General features: G+C 41.1%; 1 protein-coding gene across 3 annotated transcripts in view; it reads left to right on the top strand.

Moving 5' to 3' along the window:
- Rnf13 (ring finger protein 13) overlaps window positions 1-19278 on the top strand; it is a 32649-nt gene extending 13371 nt beyond the window's left edge. The window contains exons 3-9 of one of the 3 annotated variants that reach the window (XR_001175587.1): window positions 3822-3909; window positions 7412-7502; window positions 12073-12178; window positions 15796-15889; window positions 17631-17711; window positions 17936-18706; window positions 18851-19278. Coding sequence is in view for 2 of the 3 variants with exons in the window: in XM_013029928.1 (XP_012885382.1) it covers window positions 3822-3909; window positions 7412-7502; window positions 12073-12178; window positions 15796-15889; window positions 17631-17711; window positions 17936-18282 (807 nt within the window). In the remaining variant the exon portion in view is untranslated. Of the gene's footprint in view, window positions 1-3821; window positions 3910-7411; window positions 7503-12072; window positions 12179-15795; window positions 15890-17630; window positions 17712-17935 lie in introns of all 3 variants that reach the window. The other 2 variants (XM_013029928.1, XM_013029926.1) reach the window with 2 other exon arrangements.
- The last annotated feature ends 6968 nt before the right edge of the window (window positions 19279-26246 follow it).

Genomic DNA, 26246 nt, shown 5'->3' with positions numbered 1-26246 from the left:
GCTCTACCACTTGAGCCACAGCGCCACTTCCAGCTTTTTTTCTTTTTGCTTATGTGGTGCTGAGGAATCAAACCCAGGGCCTCAGGCATGCAAGGCAAACGCTCTACCACTGAGCCACCTTCCCAGCCGCCCTGAACCTTTTAAGTTGAGTATATTATCATAGTTACTTGCTTAAATTTATATAACTTACATACAAGAAAAGCAGGATTTAATTCCAGATTACATACTTTCAAGACTATAATTATAATTAATTGGCTGTTCTACCCCTCAGTAGCACTCAGGTCATTCTTTGTGTTTTCTCTCATTTTGTTTTGTTTTTAATATGACATTTGTCTTGTCATTATTCTTTTCTAAGTTTCTGTAAACTTAGCACATTATTTTAACACTTTTCTTCTTGTCATATGCTGTTTTGTTTACAGATTTTGTTTTTCCCTCAGAATCTTTGAGATTAACATTACAGAAGTCTCAACTTTCTTCCTTTAATTTTCTTTCAAGATATTTGTAAAGTATTAATTATGGTTGGTGATTCTGTTCCTTATCCTGATCCATTGGGAAACCAGTTACGTTAGCCAGCTTTCTGCTATTATAACCAAGACTGGAGAGAACTGGCTTGTTCAAGAGAGAAAAGCCTTATTTTTCCCTGTGAGCCAGCAGCAAGGAAGTTAAATGTAGTGGAGCTGCTTGCCTTTTGCTGGTAGGAAGCTTAAGGGAGCAACAAGACAGGGTGTCTCAAGTCCTCAAGGGATCCGTGCATCGAGAGCTCTACTGAGCCTTTCCTCATAAAGATTTACCACTCTCTGAGAGTACCAGGTTAAGACCCAAACCTTAGCTTGGGACTTTTGTGGGGACATTCAGATGCAAATAATAGCCTGTGCCTCTCTGCCTGACCTGGTGAAGAAGTAGTGTCCTTATTTCTAAAATATGTGAAGGAATACCTATGCCGCAGGGTTGTGTTGATATTGGAGCTAGTAAATATAAATCTAACAAATAGACATTCTTACAGCTTTTGTTTAGAGCCATATGGTAGGCATTGTGTTGATGATTCCTCCAACTCCTTATACCTGTGTGTTCTTCAAATGGTCTTTATTCATGATGGTCCTGAAACTAAGAGTTCTTCTTTCTTCATATAAGGTATATTTCTTAGTGTCAGTAGTATCAGTTTGTCTAGACTGGAAAAAAGATGAACTACTATGTCATTTCCAGCTTTTCTTTCACAATTGGGCTTATTTCAGACAGCTCTTCCGTTAGCAGTCTAGAGTCTTCTGATGTGCTGGCTGTTTATAATAACAAGTTTACAGTCTCTTCTTTGGCACTGTTGGTTAAGTGTTGATTAGATATAAAATGCATTACTTGGTCTACAATGACCTAAAAGTTTTGATCAGTCTCCTTAACAAGGTAGATGGGCAGTACAGTTCAGAATGCTTTTAAATATAGTTTTAAGTTTTGACGGCTGTTTCGGATTTAGGTTTTTGTTCACTGTGCTCACTTTTTATTCCTCAGTCTTGAATCCTTTGCTTCCAGCTGACACCATGTGTTTGAGGTTGCATTTTATGAATGTGAAATCTTCCACATGATTGCTAAATGATTTAGGTTTTATTTCTGCCTCGTGTGTTCTTAAAAATACCAGCTGCTGCTTAGTTGGAATGTAATTTAATTTGACTGACATATGAGTTTTATAGTTCCTAAACAGGAATATATTTTCCTTGTTTGTATTCATAAGCTTTTTAGTCCATATGTTAATGTGTTCCTTGATTTAATTTCTTTATCTTGAAAATCAATATAAACAACAACAAATCCATACTTGTTAAAATTTTAAACATGCTTCTATTTTTGAGAGTTCACACTTAAGCTTACCAATTTCCTTACCATTTTAGTGGCTTCCGATTTTAGGAATTTTTCTATCTTAGGAATTTTATTATTTTGTTATCAGAGACAGTTTTTGATAGTGGTATAATTTTGCATTATATCTCTGAGAACAACTGCATTTGGATGAGTGAAGTATTTCTCCTCAGTTGCTTGAAGCTCTCATTTTTGCCTGGAGCGTGACGTTTGCCTATGGCCAGCCTCCAACTTTGATCCTTCCACCTTTGCCTCCCAGGCTGGGCTTACATCTGTATGTTTCCTTATGTGTTACATCTTTATTCTGCTATCTGTAACTTCTGTGGAGAAAAAATAAGTTAAATTGTACAATTTGAGTAATTATGTCTATTAGTCAGATTTCAAGAAGTTAAAACTTGAAAGTTATATTAGTAAATAACTTCTTATACTGATCTAATATTTTATTTAAAAATTATGTCTATAGCAAAAGGTGGTTTTTTTTTTTTTTTTTTTTTTGGTTGATTGTAGGGCTTTAGCTCTGGGCCTAGGCGCTGTCCCTCAGCTCTTCAGCTCAAAGCTACTTGAACCACAGTGCTACTTCCAATTTACTGGTGGTTTATTGGAGATAAGAGTCTCATGGACTTTACTTCCCAGGCTGGCTTTGAACCGTGATCCTCAGATCTCAGACTCCTGATTAGCTAGGATTACAGGCATGAGCCACCAGCTCCTGGCAGAAGGTGCTTTTTAGATGTAGTAAGAAACATATCTCAGTTACTTTGGTTAATTTTTGGAGAGCAGTTAGAATGTCATTAAAGCATCAGAAAAAGCAACAGTAATCCTGAAAGTATGTTTTAAATAAAATTTAAGTGAAGACTGTACTGCTGTTTTAATATAATAAGTTATCATATATGCTAAATAAGTAATAATGGTTAGAAACTGCAATATTCTTTTTAAGAGTCTTTTCCCTCTTTTTGGGAAGTAGTAATTTGTGGGGAAGAGGCTGTGGTGAGTGGAATTTTCTCCATTTTAGTTGGGTAATAAAATTCACTTAATATAAAACATTCCTTGTTCTGCTTTTATTCCTTACATTAGAGTAGTAGGAACTGTGCTGATGAACTGCTTACCTTAATTAATTCTTTAAAAATCCCTGACTCTCCAGTTTAATCACTTGTACTTACAATGTTCTAATGTGACATTTGATGAGTTCTTACTGCTGGTGCTGTGGAGACTAACAAACAGGATAAGTGAATCCATTTCTTAGGCTCATTTTTCCTCTTCAGTGTTTTCAGTAATAGGATAAAATTATTCTGATTAACCTGCACTGTTGTCCCTTTCAGAAATTTAGTCTTTGTTTCGGGTGATTTTAGAGAAGTCGAGGGTAATACTGAAGAGCTTCTCTTTGCTAAGCCAACTTGCCTGACAGGTTGAATACATGGGCCTCATTTCTTTTACCTAGCTGTCAGATCTAGTCTCTTTGGACAGACATTTAGATATCTTTTTGGCTATCAGTAATTTAGTTCTGGGGGCTTTCCCTGAGTTTTTCTAAATTGATTAGTGAATTACAGCAGAGTTTTGAATGTCTGTAATGCTGATAACTAAAACAGAACTAGACTAGACTTGGAAATTATTTTAGGGAGTTATTTTATCTTTTTTTTTTGTAAGTCATGAGGCCTGAACACTGGGCCTGGGCACTGTCCCGCAGCTCTTCAGCTCAAGGCTAGCTCTCTACCACTTGAGCCACAGCGCCACTTTCAGCTCTTTTTTTTTTCCTGCTTATGTGGTGCTGAGGAATCGAACCCAAGGCCTCATACATGCAAGGCAAGCGCTCTACCACTGAGCCACCTTCTGTATTCTTAAAAGCTTAATTATTAAAGAAACACTTTGAGGAATGTACCAGTAGGTAATGATTATAAAATGGTATACTTCAATTTTCTTAAAATAGTTAACATTCAAGACTATCTGTAAATATGTTATTTTAATGTTACATGATTTCTGACTTGCAGGTTTTAAATGCACAGAGAGCAGGCTACAAAGCAGCCATAGTTCACAATGTTGAGTCTGAGGACCTCATTAGCATGGGATCCAACGACAGTAAGTACAGGTATCACTTTTCTTCTCTCCTGTTTGACAGAAACTAAGATGTAACTGGGCTTTCCTTCTTCCATTTCCCTTAAATTCAGCTCAGTATGTTCTCTATTAGTGGTTCCCAGGTATCAGTCATTTTGGGATAAGTATGGTTTTCTTTTTTTTTGTTTTTTGTTTTTGTTTTTTGTTGGTCGTGGGGCTTGAACTCTGGGCTTGGGCACTGTCCCTGCGCTCTTCAGCTCAAGGCTAGCGCTCTACTGCTTGAGCTGCAGCGCCTCTTCCATTTTTCTAGTGGTTTATTGGAGATAAAAGTCTTACGAACTTTCCTGCCTGGGCTGGCTTTGAACCACAATCCTCAGATCTCAGCCTCCTGAGTAGCTAGGATTATAGGTGTGAGCCACTGGCACCCAGCTAGGGATAAATATGTTTTTAATTGAACAACTAGTTACTATTTATAGGCTGATCTTTTTTTTTTCCCCCCTGCTTATGTGGTGCTGAGGAATTGAACCCAGGGCCTCATGCATGCAAGGCAAGCGCTCTACCACTGAGCCATCTTCCCAGCCCCACTAGTTAACTATTTATAAACTGGTTACTCTTTCAGCATTTTTTTTTTTTTTTGCTTTTGCTTTTGTTTTGTTTTTGGTTGGTCATGGGGCTTGAACTCTGGGCCTGGGTGCTGTCCCTCAACTCTTCAGCTCAAGGCTAGCACTCTACTGCTTGAGCCACAGCACCACTTCCAGTATTCTGGTGGTTTATTGGAGATAAGAGTCTTACGGACTTTCCCACCTGGGCTGGCTTTGAACCGCGATCCTCAGATCTCAGCCTCCTGAGTAGCTAGGATGACAGGTGTGAGCCACTGGTGGCCTGGTTTCAGCATGTTTTTTGATAAGAGTTTTGTAGGGGCCAGGCACCAGGAGCTCACTCTTGTATTCCTAACTACTTACAAAGCTGAGCTTGGGAGAATCACAGCTTGAGCACAGCCTGTGCTGAGAAGTTTTTGAGACCCCTTCTCAACTAGTAGCAGAGTACATCTATCATCTACTATCATCTCAGCTATGACAGGAAGCCTCAGATGAGCAGGTCGTGGTTCAGGTGTGTGCCTGGGAGGACAGGAGAAATAATCAGAGCAAAAAAGGCTAAAGATAAGGCTCAGCAGTGTTTGCCTTGAAAGTGTGCAGCTGAAGTCAAACTGCAGTAATGCCCCCTCCCCCAAAACAATACAAGCTAGGAATGTCCGTACCTTACCACATGTTTGTCATTGTAATACCATAAAACTTTCTTGTCATAGTTGTCAGTTCCTAAGGAGAATGTGCTAAATATTAAAAGCATATAATGCTATAATTTTGTTGTTGCCATGGAAATGCTTCAACTGTTACATTTCAAACATCATTCAGTTTTTAATCTGGACTTTATTGCCTGGATCATCTTCTGAGATATTTTACCCCATACTTGTGCATATGTGTGTGTTTAAGCATTTCATTTGTTCTAGCACAAATGCTGTGGAAATCACAATCCCATTGCCATCATTGAAGAGCAAAGGAATATACTAGAGAATATATCAGAGGAGGCCTGTGTCTGTTCCTCTTCTCAAGACAGTCCCTAGCAATAAGCAGCATTGGTGCGTCCATGAGTAGAGAGTGTCATGTCTAGAAGGAGATTCTCAGAGTATCTTGCTGCCAACACTTCAGGTACTAAGTGTGCTGGTTGTACTTCAGCCAGAAAGTGGTGACATACTGGGACCCCAGAATAAGCCAGTGTAGTGGTAAGAGCCAAGAAGTGTGGATTTATCCCAGGCTAGTTAACACACAAACTAGCCTGTGCCCTTGGAAAAGTCATCTAACCTTTTCTACACCTGTTATTTTTACCTATAAAAGGGGGAATCATTTGACGTTTTATTTGACTTGTCTGGGTTGGAAGGATTGCCTGCAGGAGGGTCTGTGGGAAATGCCTTGGCAGGCAGAGTGGAAGGGGCCTGGAAGGGAGCCGGATACTGTACCTGGATCCAGGTGGTGCCCATTCCTCACACTAGAACGTGCCTTTGAGTTGTTTCTCCCCTTTTCCTGTAGTCACGACTCTTGTGCACCTGGCACTGCTCCAGGCAGTGGTAAAGTATGCTTGCTTGCATACTGGTCACTAAGCTAATGAAGTGCTTTCTGGATGCTGTCTACCCGGTTGGCGCTGGGTACACGACAGTCTTCTCATCTGTGAGAGGGTCCTGTGAGGGTTGAGTAGGTGAGAACTGTGAGGCATCTAGAACATTGCCTGGTTCTTTGTTTAGCTTTCTCTAGGGTAAGGGAGAAAAAAGAAATAGTGATGATGCTTCCTCCCTCCTTGGGATTTCCATGGGCTATGTGTGGCTGGAGGGGGGGTAATGGCTGATGTGTATAGGAATGAGTGCTTATATTAACATAAAACAGTATTGTGTATGCAAAATCCTTCATCTGCCAAGGTTACCAGTCTCATAAGGATCAAAAAGAAAACCAGCTTAGTGGTTGCTATAGTCAGGACAGGATTTAATTTAAAAGACAGTGAGGGAATTTTGGAGGCTGGTGGGATACTCTGAGTCTCCGTGGTGGTAGATAATTGTACTCATTTGCCAAAGCTTACAAGAACGTTTTGATAACTTCCAATATAATGTGTCTTTGGAAGGGAAGGAGTGTGGTGTGCTTTGTTTTTTGTTGCTCTCCCGCAAAAAATGCATACCGACTATGCATTATAAAACAAAGTTGTATATTATGTATAAGATACAATAAAACGAAGTTATTTTGAAAACTGAAAAGAAAGTAAAGGGCTTTCTCTAAGGCCAAGTCTGTTAACTCACAGCTTATACATAATAAGGCTGTTTTTTCTAGTAGTAACACTAAAAAATGATAGTTTTTATTTCTATTCCTGAGTGATGGGTCATTTTACAGAATTCTTTTGGTGGCATTTGGTGTGACTGTGGGTATAAGTTTCACATCTCTTTCGATACCAGTCATGATGTGAGGCTTGGTAGTGGAAGTTGATGGCATTTCCTCTCATTCTGCCTCCACAGAGGGCCTGAGGTGGCCGTGCTTCTGTGTGAACTGTTGGAAGGTGCTCCCAGTCTCTGCTTGTTTGTCTCTTAGGGAAATGGGTTTGTCAAAGCTTTTTATCTTTGTTATTTAGCAATTAAGTTATCTGTAGGAAGAAAACCTAGGATTTCTTCCTCATTTTCCTTCTGTAAATCAGGTGAAAATATTAAAGGTAAAAAGTTTGTCTCAAACATTGTCTCAACCTTATAGGCCTGTTGAGAGAATTTAGTGAGGTAATGTATCTATGTAAAATACTAGCTCTGTTATTGTAAATGGTATTTTGTTTCTAAACTAAACTACTTCAATGATGAGAATAAATCTGCAGTCTGGAAAAATCAACTGATAGACATGTTGACTGTAATTGGTTCCAGTTGTTTTTGCTGTTGTGAAAGTTGAGTTGATTGTACACTAAGAAAACAGGCTTTTACAAATAATTTCATTACTCTTTCCTACAGTTGATATATTAAAGAAAATTGACATTCCATCTGTCTTTATTGGTGAATCATCAGCAAATTCCCTGAAAGATGAGTTCACATATGAAAAAGGGTAAGTAATGAATAATAGAAATAATCATGTAACTTACCATTTTTTCAAGGATAAAATTAGATAATGTTAATTGTAATCAAGATTATGTTTTAGATGAACTCTATTGTGCTAAATTTCCACTTTTTAAGTCTGAATTTAAGACTTGATATGTGGTACTCTATTTAGTATATAGTGTTACTTTTTTCTTCTTTTTGGGTGGTGATGGTGGTACTAGGCCTTGAACTCTGGCTCTCTTGCTTGCTGTGCAGTCTCCACTGCTGAGCCAGGCCTCCACGCCTGTTTCCCTCTCTAGGTTTCCCTCTCTGCCTGGTCCATGACCCACCTGTTTTATGCTTCAGCCCTGTTAATGCTGCTATGAAAATCTAAGCCATGGTGTCAGGCTTCCCTCTGGGGAGATGGAGTCTCATAAACTTTTCTGCTTGGAACTGTGATCCTCCGACTCTGAGCCTTCCACATAACACAGTATGGCAGGCTCCTGGTGCTGTGTGCTGGTATGGGTTAAGAAAGGCACGTGTGAATTTTTCTGCCCAGGCTGGCCTCAAACCCCCATCCTCCCATCTTCTTTCTCCCAAGTAACTAGGATTACAGCATGATCCGCTGGTTCTCAGCTATCCCGTTTCTTTTGTGTACGACTATATAGCAAAGATTTAATGCTACACAGGCTTATGTTGGAACCAATGTTGCTCAAAAGATACAACTGTCCATTTTATACTCTCGTAAAATTTGCATAATAAATTAGCTGAAATTAGTAAAATGGATGAAATTAGTATTTTGAAGTTCTAAAAGTTTGGATGGAGAACTTGCTGCATACATCTTTACAGCCGTCGTATACAGCCTGCAGTTCACTTAAGGAGCAGCCGTTTATCGGGCCGTGCCGTGAGACCCCCAGAGCCCAAGTGGGACCATCCCAGAAACATTAACTGAAGGCACAACTAAGGTTGATCGCGCATTTAGCAAGTGTCAGGTATTCACGAGCACAAGGTTTATATCCACATCTGTTTCTCACAGCAGCCTCAGGTTGCTGTTACCCTCACGTATCAGCAAGGCTTGTCAAGGGGAAACCAGTGCTCTGAAATCCAGTTCTAAGCATGAGGTGGAGAGTGGGGAACCCATAAAGATCCGAGCTGAACATGGATTAAGAGGGGGGGAGTATTACCTGTCAACTGTTTTTGTCATTTCCCCCCACAGTGTTGCTAATCGAATGTACTGTTCATATATATGCTCAAAGTATCTTTATTTTAGGAGAATCTAATTTTTGATGTATCAAAAAACAGTTATATGATATGGTAGTTTGTCAGCTAGGTTTGTATAATTGAGGAAGAATGAATACTTTTTACCTTGATATTGTTCCATCATTAGAAAAATCCTTCATAGTTTAATACATAATTTAGAATCTTTTTGATCTTAACTTTGAAATTGTATCTTACACATTAAAAGATAATATATGTGCTGGTAAAATACGTGAAGCATTGAAAAAGAAGGTATTGGCACTGCCCTCTTCCAGAGCTGTTTTGAGCTCTAGCCCCATCTTCTTTTTACCTACTGTGATTTCCCATGTTAGTTTATGCCTCCTCTTGAGAGGTTGGATTCATGCAAATATGTCATAAAGCTTTTTAAGTTTCCTAATTGTGCGTACAGTGTTAGGTACTTAGACATGTAGATTGGCCCTATCTGCTGTTCAGACGTTGGAAAGATGCTGGAATAGGGCCTTCAGGGGGACATGTTGTCTCTGTGGACTCATTTTCATTTTGAGAATGGGGAGTTAGAATAGGGAAACTTCGAGGTTCCCTAGCTTCTCTCTCATGGTAAATGGCAAGGGACTCTTATTTTGTCATAGTCCAACCCTACCTCTGGGCACAGGACTCTTGAGCAGATAATCAGTAAATGCTAATCCTGTGCTGCTTCAGGAGTCCTAACCAAGAAGGAGCCCCCTGTGCTGGCAGGAAGAGGGTGTGAGGGCTGGGCCTGCCCGATGTCCTGGGAGACTGTCAGGAGCTTTGTCCGAAAGGGACAAGTTCAGCCATGTACTGCTAGCGTTGTGGGGGTATCCCGTAGTTGAACTGTCAAGGTGTTGCTGGCAAGTTGGTCTGGGGTGTGGCTGCAGGTCCACTGAAGGCTCAGAGATTTGGCTAGCAGGTGTTGGCTGTCAGGAAAAAAACAGACAAATCAGGGCTTCTTTCTGTATCAATGAGAGAAATAAACAGGTTATTGTTAAGCAACGTAGACCTTGACACTCACTTTGAAAATTAGCTTGGGAATGCATGCAAACTCTGCAGTTTGCTTCGGATGCTGCTTGAGTGGTCAGATGTTAGTTGCAGAGCTGATGGGAGTGGAGTGCACTGTATGCAGAGGTGGACGTGAAGGTAGGGTGGCAGATACTTACTGAAGCTGCTTAAATACCTCTTTTTTCAAATCCAGATTAACCTGAGATGAGGACAAGGGTGAATCTGCAGGCTTAGCCGTAGGAGGCCAGGACAGGCAGGAAGTGAGGCCAAAGGACTGGTAACTGCCCCCATTCGCTGCCTCACCACCTCTGCCATTAGTTTGGCTAAGAAAAAGATGGGTCAGTTGGGCATTGAGCTCTTTAAGATGCTTAAAGCCTCTTATTAATTGTATGTGGTTCAGCACCCTCATAATGAACCCAGCCACATGCCTGGGTCTTGCACTTTTTGCTTTGGCTGCTGGACCTGCTATTCCTGAGTAGCTGGGAGTATAGAAGTGCACCACTATACCAGGTTCCCACAGCATGTCATGACCATGAACTGAAATGCTTTGAAACACCACAGGTCAACATTATTTGGTTATGAAGAATATTAGATTTTTTTTTTTGATCCAGTCGTGGGCCTGAACTCTGGGCCTGGGTGCTGTCCCTCAGCTCTTCAGCTCAAGGCTAGCGCTCTACCACTTGAGCCATAGCACCACTTCCGGCTTTTTTTTCCTGCTTATGTGGTGTTGAGGAATCGAACTCAGGGCCTCTTGCATGCAAGGCAAGTGCTCTACCACTGAGCCACCTTCCCAGCCCCAAGAATATTAGATTTAAAATTCAAGCCAGTGAGTCTTTTTTTTGGTCAGTTGTGGGGCTTGAACTCAGGGGCCTGGGTACTGTTCCTTGAGCTCTTTTTGCCACTTTGAGCTGCAGCATCACTTCCGGTTTTCTGGTGGTTTATTGGAGATAAGAGTCTCATGGACTTAACTGCCCAGGCTGGCTTTGAACCGTGATCCTCAGATCTCAGCCTCCTGAGTAGCTAGGATGACAGGCGTGAGCCACCAGCACCTGGCTAGGACTTCTCAATTCTTATCCTAGCAGCTCTTATTTCTTCCCTTATAGGACACAGGACAACTGTGTCTTAGGAAGACATCTGCATAAAAAGAGGAGAAAATGCATGAGGATAAGCATTCCTACTATTAAGACATTACAGAGCTACACTTGGTGAATTCAGCTGTGCAGTAGTCTGGCTTCTATGCCCCAGCAGTGTTCATTTATAGCAGGTTGGAGAGAGTGAAGCAGGGGCTACAGATGATTACTGTCTCATAGAAAGGCCTCCTAGACCCGAATGGTACCATTGGTTCAGAGGTTCAGAGCAGTTGTGCCATGAACCAGGGACATTATCCACAAAGAGCTAAGCCCAGGCCTGCTGTTGCTTCCTCATTTTTTTATGCTAGTGTATGTATTACTTTAGTATTGGTGCACATTTGTGAAACCCTTTACCTCCATTCTGCTGAAAGTGACTGAAGCAAGCCAAGCTCCTGTATCCAGAATTCCAATAGAGTTGGGAGGGAATCACTAGCATTTCTTGTTTGCATTTAGTAAAGCTATGCCAAATTCTTTGGACGTAATAACTTGCGTTTATGTTGTTTAAGTATGTGGATTCTAAGCATCATTCTTTTGAGGAAAGGAATCAACCTGTTTGAATTTCCCTTTTACTGCAAATTACGATTTTACCTTGAACCCCCTGTCTTGTGAAGTACTTGGCTGTACTACCTTTAAAATCAAAAGCATCCAGCATGGGAAACGGTCACATTCATTGCTGGCACATGCTAGTTTAGTAGCACAGTTGGTGTTGAGTGATGTGACCCCTCCTAGACAAATAAAGGTTACTGAAAGTTCTGAGGCCACGTCATATTCGCTCATGTAGCACCAGCAGTGTGCTTACTCTAATGACAGTTTCTGTTTCGAAGTTGCAGTCAACTTGTGTCACAGTGTTGTCCCAGTAACTACTGATGTGATTAGTGAGGGCCTAAGCAGCATTCTGTTCTGCACAACTCCACAGCACATAGGATCCCATGGTTATTTTCAGTCATGAAGTGGAGAATGTGGAGAGTGGAGAAGGGTTGCTTCTGCCAATTTGCCTCCATTTTTCCCAAACCCTCACATTATGTGTTTCCATTTCACTGTACATTGAATGTAATGGCTGTATGCCCATTCTGGTTTATTCTCTTTGCCTAATCCAAGAACTACTTTTAATTATATTTCAGGCTATTCAGAAAAAAATTGTTCTCTTTGTTTTCATTAACATCATAGTTTGATAACTGTTACTGACCTCAGTTACTAATTTTTGTTTTCCTCTAGGGGCCACATTATCTTAGTTCCTGAATTTAGCCTTCCTTTGGAGTACTATCTGATCCCCTTCCTCATCATCGTGGGCATCTGTCTCATCTTGATAGTCATTTTCATGGTAGGTAAATTAATGTACAGTGACTTTGAAAACAGCTTAGATGGATCTCAGCATATAGCACCGTCAAGAGAGAAGCCCTGCCTGAACAGTAGACATTATATGAGCCCATTTGTATGAAGTTATGAAAGGTTAAAAGAAAGAATGAGTGGGAAAAAGATCAGTAAGGTGATTTTCTGGCAGAATGAGAAGAATGTGAGGGGATTTCTGGGATGAAAGTCATGTTCTGTGTCTTTTTTTGTGTCTGTGCTAGTATTGGCACTTGAAATCAGGGCCTTCCACTCTGAGTTTGCTTGCTCACTCAGGATTGGTGCTTTGCCACTTGGGCCATGCTTACAGTGGGTGGTTAATTGAAGATAGTCTCAGACTTTTCTGTCCAGACTAGCTTTCAACTGTGATCCTCCAGGTCCCAGCCTCCTGAATAGCTGGGATTACAGGTATGAACCACTGGTGCCCAGCTCTCATTCTGTATCTATTAAGAGGTTTGGGTTGCGTAAGTGTATATACATCTAACATATATAATTGGGTTGTCTGGACCCACCAAATTGTGTCCTTAGGCTTTGTGTTTTCCATTGTATGTACATTATACCTCAAAAAGAAAACAAAAGAACTGTAAGATGGCTTAAGTAATAATATACATGCTGTAATATGTTGGGGAAAGTATACATATGCATACTACTTATTTTGAAATGAAATGTAAAAATTAAGAGCAGAAATGTAAGATGTATTGAGTAAATACAGAAATGGATAGTTTGCAGTAACAAGTTTAGTAAAATGGTTCTTAGCCTTATGAAATCAGAAGTTCTTGTCTATTGTATGTGTTCTAAGATTTTAAACAATACACTGAGGTTATCTGTTTCCACACCTTTCTGTTGTCCTGATGCTCAGTTGTTCCCAGCTGTGGAACAGAACACAGGGAAGGCCTCCTTAGTTCTTTGGCTTGTTTTTCATGTTCAGAATCGTAGTGGTGAAAGGCAGGCTGAGGGCCTAGCCTCTTCACTCACACCCACCATGATTAGTCCAGGCCCAAGACTTAGGAAATATTTTAGGAAGGTTGGAAATTGACAAAATACTTGGTCTTCAGTATCCTTTTTTTTCTACTGATTTCTGATTCAGTTGCATTGTGATCAGAAGATGCCACTTTTGCTATATATAGACTCTTTGGTTACTTTCAAACACCTTTGAACCATCATTTTGTATCACATTTTGTAAATATTACCCACATACATGAAAAGATTTATAGAATGCAGTTCACTGTCCATTTGTTTTGGTCTAATCTTTTTTTTAGTATTTTAACATTTTATTAAGATATAGTTCAGATAGTATAAAGTTGACCCATTTAAGCACATACTTCAGTAATTTTTAGTATACTCACAGAATTCTATGGTCTTCACCATATAGTTTTTTTATATTCTTATTTTCTTTTTGGTAGTACTGTTGTTGGAGCTCAGAGCCTCATGCTTATTAGGCAAGTATGTATTCTCATTTTCTAAATGAGATTCTCATTCTGTAAAGCAATAGAACAATATTGTGAGCCACATTTTATTATTACATTGTCGTGTAGCAAATTTAAAAAAGTAAGGAAATAGGTGAGGTGGGTGCTGGTGGCTCACATCTGTAATCCTAGCTACTGAGGATCAAGGTTCGAAGCCAGTCCAGGCAGAAAAGCCCATGAAACTCTTACTTACAGTTAACCAGCAAAAAAAACTGGAAATGAAAGTGGTAGAGTACTAGCCTTGAGCCAAAAAGTTTGAGAATGAGGCTCTGAGTTCAAGCCCTGGTACTAGCACAAAAGAAGATTAATTTTAATACTGTTATTATTTAACCTAATATGTGTAAAATGTATCTCAGCATTTAAAACTAGTATGTTTTTATATGCTAGTTGTATGAAGGTCTTGCCATCCTGTTTGCATTGTATATACATGCACATCTGTTTGGACTAGCCAGGTTTCAGGTGTTAGTCACATGTCCCTGGTAGCTCCAATCCAGGCAGGTCTCATCTGGTGGATTTTTTTTTTTTTTTTGCCTCTTTCAGATATACATTGCTCAGTCTATGAATTTTCATTCCTCTGTTTTGCTATTTTCTAGGTAAAGTGTCATTTTTGTCTTTGCCATGACTGTCTCCTGGTGACCTTTGCCTTAAATTCTATTTTATCTGACATGCCAGCTTCTTTTACTTACTGTATTCTTGGTGTGTCTTTGTCCTTTTACTTTTTCTTGCTTCTTTTGCCTTCATGTGTCATTCAGGCATTTTTTCCCCAGACTTTATTTTTTATTTTTTTGCGGGTCGTGGGGCTTGAACTCTGGTCTTGGGCGCTGTCCCTGCCCTCTTCAGCTCCAGGCGAGTGCTCCACCCCTTGAGCTGCAGCACCACTTCCAGTTTTCTAGTGGATTATTGGAGATAAGAGTCTCACAGACTTTCCTGCCCGGGCTGGCTTTGAACTGCGATCCTCAGATCTCAGCCACTTGAGTAACTAGGATTACAGGTGTGAGCCACAGCACCCGGCTTCCAGACATGTTTTGACAACTTAGCCATTGACAGCTTAGCCACGCTGACCTTGAACTTGCAAGTGCCTTCTCTATCTCCCAAGTGCTGGGCTTACAGGGCTGCACTACTGTTTTCTAACTGTGGCATTCACTTTTGTCTTGTCTCTAAATAGCATACAGTTAGAATTTTTTTCATTATACACTGTGATACAATTATTTTTTAAAAAATCTGGTGAAGTCAATCCACATTTATTGTGTGCCTCTGTATTTTAACGTTTGCATCTGATTGTTTTATCGCTATAAATTTAGATTGGTTAACTTTTCCTTTTTTCCTTTATGTAAGTGGAACTGTGCACTCTTAACGAGACTGTGTTCTAAACATGGCATGAATTCACCTGTCACTGAGTACATTATTCCTTTCACTGCTGAATTGTATTTGATTGTATACCAGTTTGTACATTGGCCTATTGATGCACATTAGGTTGTTTTTAGTTTTTTAGCATTAGTAAATAAAGCAGGATTGGTTATGTATGGTGTGTGGACATATACTTTTGTTTTTTGTTGGGATAAAATGGTAAGTGGACATGATAAATGCACATCGACAGATGGCGAGCGGTTTTTGCTTTCGTGCCAGTACTGGGGCTTACACTCAGGACTTGGTGCCCTCACTTAGCCTTTTCACTCAGAACGGGTGCGCTCTCTCTTACCTCCACTTGTGGCTCTTTGCTGGTTAATTGGAGGTAAGTGTTTCATGAACTTTCCTGTCAAGCTATGATCCTGAGATCTCAGTCTTTTGAGTGTCTAGGATTACAGGTGTGAGCTACAGAGCCCAGTTTGGGTGGTGTTTTGGATTCTTGGTTCTGGTTCTGTGGACTTCCTTTTCCTTCTTGGAAACCTAGGAAATTACAATGTAAAGTGCTTTGTTTATTTTACTTGGTAATTTTGAAAGTTGGGTATTCTATATTATCTCTGTCCAGTTATGCTGCTAGAATTAAAGTATAATAACTAATCAGTGTATGATTGATAAGTATCTTTTAATTTTAATCTAGACACTTAAAAGATTTGCTATTTTAATGGCCATTTTCTTTTTGCATGTTTAATATCTGACTTTTTTTCTTCCTTTTTATTTTTAGATCACAAAATTTGTCCAGGACAGACATAGAGCTAGAAGAAACAGGCTTCGTAAAGACCAACTCAAGAAACTCCCTGTACATAAATTCAAGAAAGGTGGGTGACTAGGTTTAGTTCCGTTGCGTGTGCGTGATGACTGGTACACTGCTGTGTACTGACTAACACCACACAGTGTTTATGGAGGGTGCTCTTTTGCTCTGGCAGAGTGTATGTGTGTATGTACATACATTTTAAAATTTTTTTGCTAGTCCTGGGGCTTGAATAACCTGAGTGCTGTCCTTGTTCCTGAGCTTCTTTGTTTCAAGGCTAGTGTTCTAACACTTGTGTCACAGTGATACTTCCAGCTTTTTGAAACTAGTTCATTGGAGATGTCTGATTTCTTCACCGGGCTGGCTTTGAACCACCATCCTCAGATCTCAGCCTCCTAAATAGCTAAAATTACAGGCATACACCACTTGGTGCCTAGCGGGCAGAAATTTAAGAAAACAATGAATGACTGAAATGCCTTTTATTATCACCATGTGTAGCGGTTCTGAACAATGTCTTAAATAAAATACTTCTTTGGGTCAGGCCTACTTCTAGACTCCCTCTTGTTCTCCTGCCCCATCAAGCCTGTGTAGCGTGGTGCTAAGCTAAACACAGCAGCTGTTGAATTCTTACCTCTTACATTAATTCTCAGAGTTCTGTGAAGTGGGTGCTGTTATTATCCCTCTTACCCTGTCTCCTTCAGTTAGAGATGAGGAAATAAAAGGTCAGAGAGGCACAGACCTTTAACCAGTGCTATAGAGCCAGTGTTGACAGAGCTTACTTAACTGCCTTTGGTCCCTCACATGTTTGTCCAGTGGAAGACTCTGAAGTGAAAGCAGTCACAAAGGCAACTTAGGTAATTAGTCAATTTTTTGGAAAAGCAGCTGTGTTTAAGAAAGACTTCCAGACTGCTGCTTCCTTTAAAAATGGACAATTTGAGTTTCAAGAAGCTATGAATTAACACCTTTGTGATGATAAAGGTGGTACAGTCAGAAGTAAGATAATTTAAATGGCAGTGATGTTAGGAATAAATACCAAGACTGGCTCTGTGTGGCTAGCCATTTGCTTATCTCATTTTCCTCACCACCCAAAGCTGGGAAAACACTTGTATAAATGAAAATGGATGTCAGATTACACATTTGACAAAACACCACAGAAATTGCAGAAGTGGTTTCAAATCTGTATTTATTCATTGATATATTAAAAATATTTGGTTGGTCTGAATGCTTGCTTAGAATGCCTGGGACCTGTCCTCAGCATGGAAAAACTAATCAATGTCTTAGAAAAAGAAATTTGTTCTTTGCATAAAATATTTCAAAAGTAGCACTTAAATAATTATGTAAAACTCTAATATGAATCTTATCAAAACCATTGATAGGATGAACAAACTTAATATCCATTTTTAATTTAGCTAAAAGGCCAATCACTTAAAATGTCAGATCTTTTGCGTCTGACAGAAACCAACAAAGGCATCATTAAAGATCAGATTAAAAAAATTAAAATTAATTTAAAAAATTCAAAATAACCAACTAAGGAAAATAAGGTTGCAAATTATGAAAAGCTAAAAAGCTTTTCTATTGGTTGGGTGCAGTGGCTAATGCCTGCAATCCCAGCTACACAGAAAGCAAATAGGTATGAAGCTAATCCTGGGTAAAAACGTATGCCCTTATCCAGAAAGAACGAAAGCAGTAAGGCCTGGAGGGGTGGCTCAAGTTGTAAAGAGCCTCACTAGTACAAGGCCTGAGCTCAGACTCCAGTACCAAAAAAAGCTGTATGTATTTTAATTTTTGCTCATGGTTTTCCATTTCAGGAGATGAGTATGATGTCTGTGCCATTTGTCTGGATGAGTATGAAGATGGAGACAAGCTCAGGATCCTCCCCTGTTCCCATGGTAGGAGAGGTCACGTGGTGCCTTGAATTTGCATGTGGAATAATTGCATTTGGTTTGGTGCATCCAGGAAAGATGGACTAACATCACAGGCCAGGTTCTCTACTAGGAAGAATGGTGGTGTGCACATTCATGTCTGTACCTCACAATGTGAAGTAAAACACAGATGAAATACAATGTTCTCAGCCATAGAGCCCTAACTCAAGTTGTCTCTCTTGCTTTAACAGCTTACCACTGCAAGTGTGTAGACCCTTGGTTAACAAAAACCAAAAAAACATGTCCTGTTTGCAAGCAGAAAGTTGTTCCTTCTCAAGGCGATTCAGACTCTGACACCGACAGCAGCCGAGAAGAGAACGAAGTGTCGGAGCACACCCCTCTGCTCAGGCCATTCGCCTCCGCCAGCACCCCGTCCTTCGGAGCACTGTCGGAAGCACACTCCCAGCAGAACGTGACCGAGTCCTCGGACTACGAGGACACGGACAGCAGTGACGCCGAGAACGAAGGTAGCGACCACAGTGTTGTGGTCCAGCTGCAGCCTGGTGAACATGATTACACCATAGCAAACACCGTGTGACTGAGGTGGTGGTTGGTTTACTGTCTTCAGAATGTTCATTTAGGTATATAACTTGGTTTTCTGCCCCCTTTAGATTTCTGTAGAAATAACTTATTTGCTATTCTAGCTTCATCAGATGATTGACACAGGCTTTGACCCCATACTTCATTTTACTAACAAGTGACAGACTAGTACTGTAACTCAGGCATCAAATTAATGCTTTGGGGGGTCAGATACAGCCAGACCATTTTGTTAAATCCTGAGTACAGCTTGTGATGAAGGCCCAGATGACTGCAGTATGCAGTGTGTGTTACACAGGAAGTCAGTGCCGTGGCCATGTGGCGTGACCTGGGCCGGCGCACCTCCATAAAGTCACCCGGCTTGCGGAGCTGGACGCTTGCTCTGCCATTTGCCCAGACTGCCATCATTACTAAGAGGCAGCAAGGTAACTGTGCGCTTCTCCTCCTCTCAGCCCCACAGAGAACACAAAGCTGTCTTTCCTTCCTGTTCTCAAGTTGTCTTATCCACATAGAAAAGACCTGCAGTTAGTGTAGATTTCAAAGTTACCTTTTTTTCTTTTGGTTTTTAGTACTGCAGTGTTGTGTGTGAATTTGACTCCGCTGTTCAAAGCACTGTCTGGCCATTAGGCACAGCTACCAGTGTCCTCAAGGGTTGTCTGCTGTGGCCAGAGCAAGGTCAAGACACTGCATGTGAACACCACACTTCAGCAGCTGATAACACTTGGTCATATACCTCTTGATAAAGAGCACCTCGTGCTAACTAGCCCTGCTAATAAACTACGTATGGAGGAAATTACCCAAGTATTGGATTTGGAAGTAAGTGCTGCTTATGTTTAACAACTAATGTACTGAAACAATGTATTATGAAAAAGCTAAATCATACATTAGTGTAACTATGTAAAAAAATACTTATGTATAATCAAAATGCTAAGGATTTTTATATGGCCTTGAGTGAGGGGAGCTGGATGTTAATAAATATGTTTTCCACTCTAAAGACCAGTGAGTGTCTACTGTACTGTCACGTTAGCCTTACTTACGTGTAGAGTGCTCTAGAAGGACCACGGCCCACGTCAAACAGATCACTTTAGAAGTTTATGGCATTTGGACTACAACCAAAACCATCCCCAAATAAGTTATATCCTGATACCGTGCTGTAATGATAGTATCTTTTCACAATAGCTGTAAGACATGGAAAACTGAATCAAGTCAGGGAAGAGAACAAATATACTAGATATGACCCTTTTGTGGCTTAAAAAAAAAAGTATTAGAAGTGTGCATATGTATGTATAATCTGAAGCCAGACACTAGTGGGCTTATACCTGTAATCCCAGCAACTCAGGAAGTTGAGATCTGAGGATAGCAGTTTGAAACTAGCCAGGGCAGGAAAGTCAGTGAGACTCATCTCCAATTAACCACCAAAAGTTCAGACCCTGAGTTCTAGCCCCAGGACTAGCACATGTACATGCACACAAATATGTGCTCTAAAAAGGTTGAATGTAACACACATTGTTGCTACTACCTCACCCCTTGCTCCCTTAAGAGGAACATGGGCCTGAGAAACAGTTGCCATGGAGATTACACACAAGTTGAAATGTGCTTGGTTATATGGCCTTAACCTTTCTGATCATTACCTTAACTTCATCTAACCTAAAGTCAGGTTTCAAAGCACTTACCAGTGTGTGGCAAATAATTTCATGATAGATACTAGCTTTAAAAACCTTTTAAAGTCATGCTTAAAATGGAGTATTTTCAATACAAACTGTAAAAGTCACTGTAGTGTATTATTATATATCATATGTTTTACTTCTTCAGTTCTTAGTCCACAGTCAAGAACAATGACCTCTGGTTCCTTTCCATAATTAGGTGTTTTTCCGGGTCAAAGATTTTTTTCAAGTTCCAAATCTGTACTTTAGTTGTAAAACAACAACTTATGAGGTATTTTTTAATGGCACTTGCTAAGACTTGTCCTTTTTCTCTTATTATTTACTTAATGTATCATTTCATTGAATAAGCTTATTGAATGGGACCATAAATAATAATGAAAATAAACTTACTAAAAAACAAATTTTACAGTTCAGATTATGAAACATTTAAAACACTGGAAATCAAAATGTAGTCACTCAGAAACTTAGCCTAGGGATAAACTTACCTGGACATTCTGCCTTCAGACATGTGTACATAAAATATGTTTCTGTCTTTCTTTAATATCTATTTTGCTCAAAGAACAAAATCATCTACCCACCTCCTGTCTGACGTTGAGCCCCGATCTGTGTTCTGAGTCTGGTTATCCTATGTGCTCTGTATGGAGATCTTGGTGTACAAGTATGTATATCCATTTCTTTATGCCAACTTCACAGAATTAAGTACAAAGTATGCATGTATGTATTTTTGTGTTTTTCTATTGACACTGTGGGCAGGTGGCCAGTGACCAGCTTTTTCCATTCTAGTGTCAGCCATCCTTCTATACCCTTCCCCCGCACATGCCTGCTACTCTCTCAGGGGTTCCATTAAGGATTTCACCATGGTGATCATTAACTACCACCTAATTGTAAAATTTTTTCAGTTGCCCAAAATTGTAACCAAAAAAAATGATGTATTTTAAAAGAAATGTACTTTTTCCTCAAGAAAAATAATGAGGGGGAAAAATAAGACACTGCACTGTGGGAAATAAAAGGCTGAATCGATTGATTTCAGTTTCCAGGCTATGTCTGCCCTCAACCTATGTATTCTCATAGCCTGCATGTACAAGTTCAGAATGAATGCTCAGAGCTGCTCAGAAAACAGTTCATGTACAGTGCATTTTAAGCAAGGAAAGCAACCCCAAGTCCACTGTTGCTCAAAGGCAGCAGACAGGCCACTGGAGGATGAGCCAGGGCCCGGGTGATCATTTCTGAGACGGGCTTTCCTGGCTTACTGACAGAACCTTGTTGCCACAGTGGGGCTTTAGTCTCTGTACAGCTCCACGTTCACTCAGACCCACAGACTTGAGCCTCCTGTTTTAAGTGTCTGCTTGATATCTCGTGGTAAGAATGACCAAACAGGACTAAATCTACACAACTGACTACACTTTCATACAGACCAGGAAACTTAAGAAACTCCAGAATTAAACTGTCTGATCATGCTCAATAGGTTACTCCGAAAGCCACAGAGCGCAAGATCTTGCGCCTCAATGCTCTTAGATTTGAAGCCAGTCTCTGGACTGGCTTCTGCTCAGATGTAGAAGAGCCCTGACAGTTCAACCCAGGAGAACCCATCGTGTCTCCTGGGGCCTCTCAAAATCAACTAGATTAACAGAGGAAAGTACTTTCTTTCTAGCAGGTAGGTCCATTTTTTCATAAACCTGAAAACAAGCCCAAAATGACTAAAAGCCACATTTAATAGACCAAAGCCTACTAAAAGTAAATTTGTAGGTACTCAAATTTTATGCTGGCCCTCCTAGGACTTGGCTTGTTTTCTATATTCCCACTGTGTCAAAAGTTAACTATAGCCAAGCATGGCTGCCCACACTTGAGATCCATATACACACGCACACACACACACACACACACATAATCAGTAAGTCAACAATTTGCATAAACAAAATGAGTCTAGAATTTGGTTGGAATAAATTTATTTCATCTGTCTGTAAACAAGGTGTTTAATAGTTATGGCATTTTTTTAAATGCATATTAAATCAGATGAGTTAGACTGTATCCCAGATGTAACAAAGTGCAGGGAAAGAAATGGACAAACCAGCAACAAGGTCTGTTTTTAAATCTGTACATTATCCACAAGGCCCAAACAATAGAAGCAGTTACTAGAATATCCCTAAGGTAGTGCCATTCGAAAGAAACCCTTTAATAGGTCAGTTAAAATCCATCTCACAATAGCGACAGTTCATTTGAACAATAGTATGGCACACGGTACATTATGAAAAAAAATCATCACAAGACAGCCAAGTCCACAATAATGCAACTTCATATAAAAACCAAAGCGGCAAATAAAGATTGGTCCTATGAGGAACGAACCGGACGCACTCCAGATGGTTATGTGGGTACCTAATTCCATAATGGCAACCTTGCTCAGTGTCACTAGAGTGGAGCTGGTGTGCAAAGCAGAAGACAGGAACACAGATCTGAGCTATTGCAAAGATGGAGTTCAAAATGATGGGGATTCAGTCGCTATGGTTACTATAAGGTCATGGGAGGAAGTGCCTTTTGCTCTTGTTTTGCAGTTGTGCTCTTCCTGTGTCACCTCCTGTGACACTACAGACTAACTGTCTCAAGTGCACCCACAACACTAAAAGCAAATACTGCAGCTCTCACTCAACAAAAGGGGGATCAATTGGCTAAATAAACCAGGCACTGCACAGAAGAGGATGGAAGCAAACCAAATGCCTGATTGCGAAGGGAGGGGCTGAGAGAAGAGGAAGGAGTGACAGAAAGATGCATGCACGTTTTCCTCCCAACCATGCCTTACAAAAGGAAGACTAAATGAGCCAAGTAAATGCTCAAAGTGCGGACAAGACGTCGATCAAATTAGAGATTGTACAACCGGCACCTTGCTTAATATTAACTTATTTTAGTAATCAATATCCCATTAATTGCTAAGACAAAGTGATGCCCAACTTGGCATGCCCCCTCCCCCCAATTTCAAGGTATCATGCAAATCATTATTGTGCTGCAATTATGTTGCCAGATAAGGATTGGTTACAAACAGTGGTTAACATACAAATGATCCGTTGGGCAAACAGGAATCATGACCTTAGAAAACAGGGAAAGAAAAACTAGCCACCAAGCCTAGTGTGGTAGCAGTGTGACCATAGCTGGGGTGGCGATGACATCTGCTAGGTGGACAGGGAGAGGCCGCTCACGCACGAGGCCGCCTCCGCCTCGGGAATAAAGCAGTTCACACGCTTTCTTGTTATGTGTGCCTCCCGTGGACACCTTCCTTTCCCATGACTATAACCAATGCTGGAGCACACAAGGAAACAAAACAGAAGTGAACAGAATTACCAAGGGGGGGCGGGCGTGGGGGGGAGAGGGGGGAACATAAAGAAAGACGCCTTTCCCCACCGACAGAGGGATACAAAGGAGACACAGGTTTATACCCCATCACCCTGCATTGCTAATAACATTTCCAGAATAAGACTTAAGCTTACAGCTAGGAAAGTGTAAGAGCAATTTCCCCTAATACTTCACAGTCTGCCTAGCAGCTAGAACCCAGAGTCTCTCAAGTACTTTGCCATTGAGTATGCCTTCTTATTCAATCCGCCTCCGTGGACCCCTTCTTTTCCCATTACAAAGACCAAGACTGAAAGAGAAAGGAGAAAGGGGTTTCAAAAAGAGTGTTAATCCAGAAAGTTCACATAGCAGATAGATCCTGATTAGTGAGTTAACAAGTTAGTTTCCCGTGAACTATCAAGCATTGAAGTCAGAATGGAGAGCTCTGAAGCCTACAAACAGCCCGAAACTGCAGAGCGGGGTCACCTTGCATTCAGTAGAGCACACCACTGTCCACACTAGCTGGAGAAAAAGGTGACCACGTCTACCATTTTAAGGCAAAAAGGTCTAGCTGATGTGACAAGTTCATATTTGCTCCCAAAAGTACAAGCTTCAAAGAATTTGTTTACAAATTCTCAGATTTAACACACTTAGTACAAACTCCACTAAATCATACCAGTGAGAATGTTAAGTGTGAATAAACAAGTAAATACTATTTCCAGAGAAATGTGACAATTTTAAACAGCCAGGAAAACCTAAAGTGTAAGTATTTAAGTCTCATCCATACAGATAATCCTCACTTGTTTTTGAGTCTAAAGTCCTGAAACAGCTTTAATGCAATTGGGAGGTCTAGCTCTAGGTACAGGTGCTCTGTCCAATTCCACATTCACTGCCACTAGATGTCAGCAGCACCTGCCGTCTGAGAACCTGTGGCTGAGGCTTCCCTTTTCTCTAGAGTAGGTTTTTGAGAGCAGCTCATGCTTACAGTTGTCTACTATTTCAAATCACATCGATCCCCCATAGATAACTGCGGCTCATACCTAGCAGGAATAGCCTGAGGGTGGTCACAGGAAAGTGGGAAAGGTTTAAATTCCTGCTCCAGCTTCAAAGCCTTTTGTTCATGGGTTAGGCCTGCTCTGACTCCTCAGAAACAGGCTACAGGACCTTCTTTTAAATGACTTACACAGGTTGATATCAATTACATGTCAGGAAAAAAAACCTCAATTGCAGATTTCTCTTGAAAAAGTGGGAATACTTAATGTTGGCCACAGAATATTTGGACCAAGCATGCACTGACTTCAAACTGGAATCTCTGACCTGCTGCACCTCTGATCAACTGTCTCTACAACCTGCACCTGATCAACTCTCTCTACAACCTGCCCCTGATCAGCTCTCTACAACCCGCCCCTGATCAACTCTCTCTATAACCCCCACCTGATCAACTCTCTACAACCTGCCCCTGATCAGCTCTCTACAACCCGCCCCTGATCAACTCTACAACCTATACCTGATCAGCTCTACAACCTGCCCCTGATCAGCTCTCTACAACCCGCTCCTGATCAACTCTACAACCTGCAACTGATCAACTCTACAACCTACACCTGAGCAACTCTCTACAACCTACACCTGATCAACTCTCTACAACTTACACCTGATCAACTCTCTACAACCTGCCCTGATCAACTCTCTCTATAACCCGCCCCTGATCAACTCTCTCTACAACCCGCCCCTGATCAACTCTACAACCTACACCTGATCAACTCTACAACCTGCCCTGATCAACTCTCTCTACAACCCGCCCCTGATCAACTCTCTCTACAACCTGCCCCTGATCAACTCTACAACCTACACCTGATCAGCTCTACAACCTACACCTGATCAACTCTCTATACCACCCACATCTGATCAACTCTCTCTACAACCCCCACTTGATCAACTCTACAACCTACACCTGATCAACTCTCTACAACCTGCCCTGATCAACTCTCTCTATAACCCGCACCTGATCAACTCTACAACCTGCAACTGATCAACTCTCTCTACAACCTGCCCTGATCAACTTCTCTATAACCCCCACCTGATCAGCTCTCTACAACCTGCCCCTGATCAACTCTACAACCTACACCTGATCAGCTCTACAACCTATACCCGATCAACTCTCTCTACAACCTGCACCTGATCAACTCTCTCTACAACCCGCCCCTGATCAGCTCTCTACAACCCGCCCCTGATCAACTCTACAACCTGCAACTGATCAGCTCTCTACAACCTGCAACTGATCAACTCTACAACCTACACCTGATCAATTCTACAACCTACACCTGATCAACTCTACAACCTACACCTGATCAGCTCTCTACAACCTGCCCCTGATCAACTCTACAACCTACACCTGATCAGCTCTCTACAACCTGCACCTGATCAACTCTCTACAACCCGCACCTAAGCAACTCTACAACCCACATCTAATCAACTCTCTACAACCTGCACCTGATCAATTCTCTCTACAATCTGCACCTGATCAACTCTCTACAACCCGAATCTGATCAGCCCACATCTGATCAGCTCTACAGCCTGAGTCTGATCAACTCTCTCTACAACCTGCACCTGATCAGCTTTACAGCCTGAGTCTGATGAACTCTATACCACCCACATCTGATCAACTCTCTCTACAACCCCCACTTGATCAACTCTACAACCCACACCTGATCAGCTCTCTCTACAACCCGCACCTGATCAGCTCTCTACAATCCGCGTCTGATCAGCCCACATCTGATCAGCTCTACAGCCCGAGTCTGATCAACTCTCTACAACCTACACCTGATCAGCTCGCTACAATCCTGATCAGCTCTCCAACCCGCACCTGATCAGCTCTCCAACCCAAGTCTGATCAGCTCTCTGCAACCTTGATCAGCTCTCCAACCCGCACCTGATCAGCTCTCTACAACCTTGATCAGCTCTCCAACCCGCACCTGATCAGCTC

The sequence above is a fragment of the Dipodomys ordii genome, unplaced genomic scaffold (genome assembly GCF_000151885.1).
Source record: "Dipodomys ordii isolate 6190 unplaced genomic scaffold, Dord_2.0 Scaffold124, whole genome shotgun sequence".
Classification (NCBI taxonomy): Eukaryota; Metazoa; Chordata; class Mammalia; order Rodentia; family Heteromyidae; genus Dipodomys; species Dipodomys ordii.
This window is presented reverse-complemented; position numbering and strand designations above follow the sequence as displayed.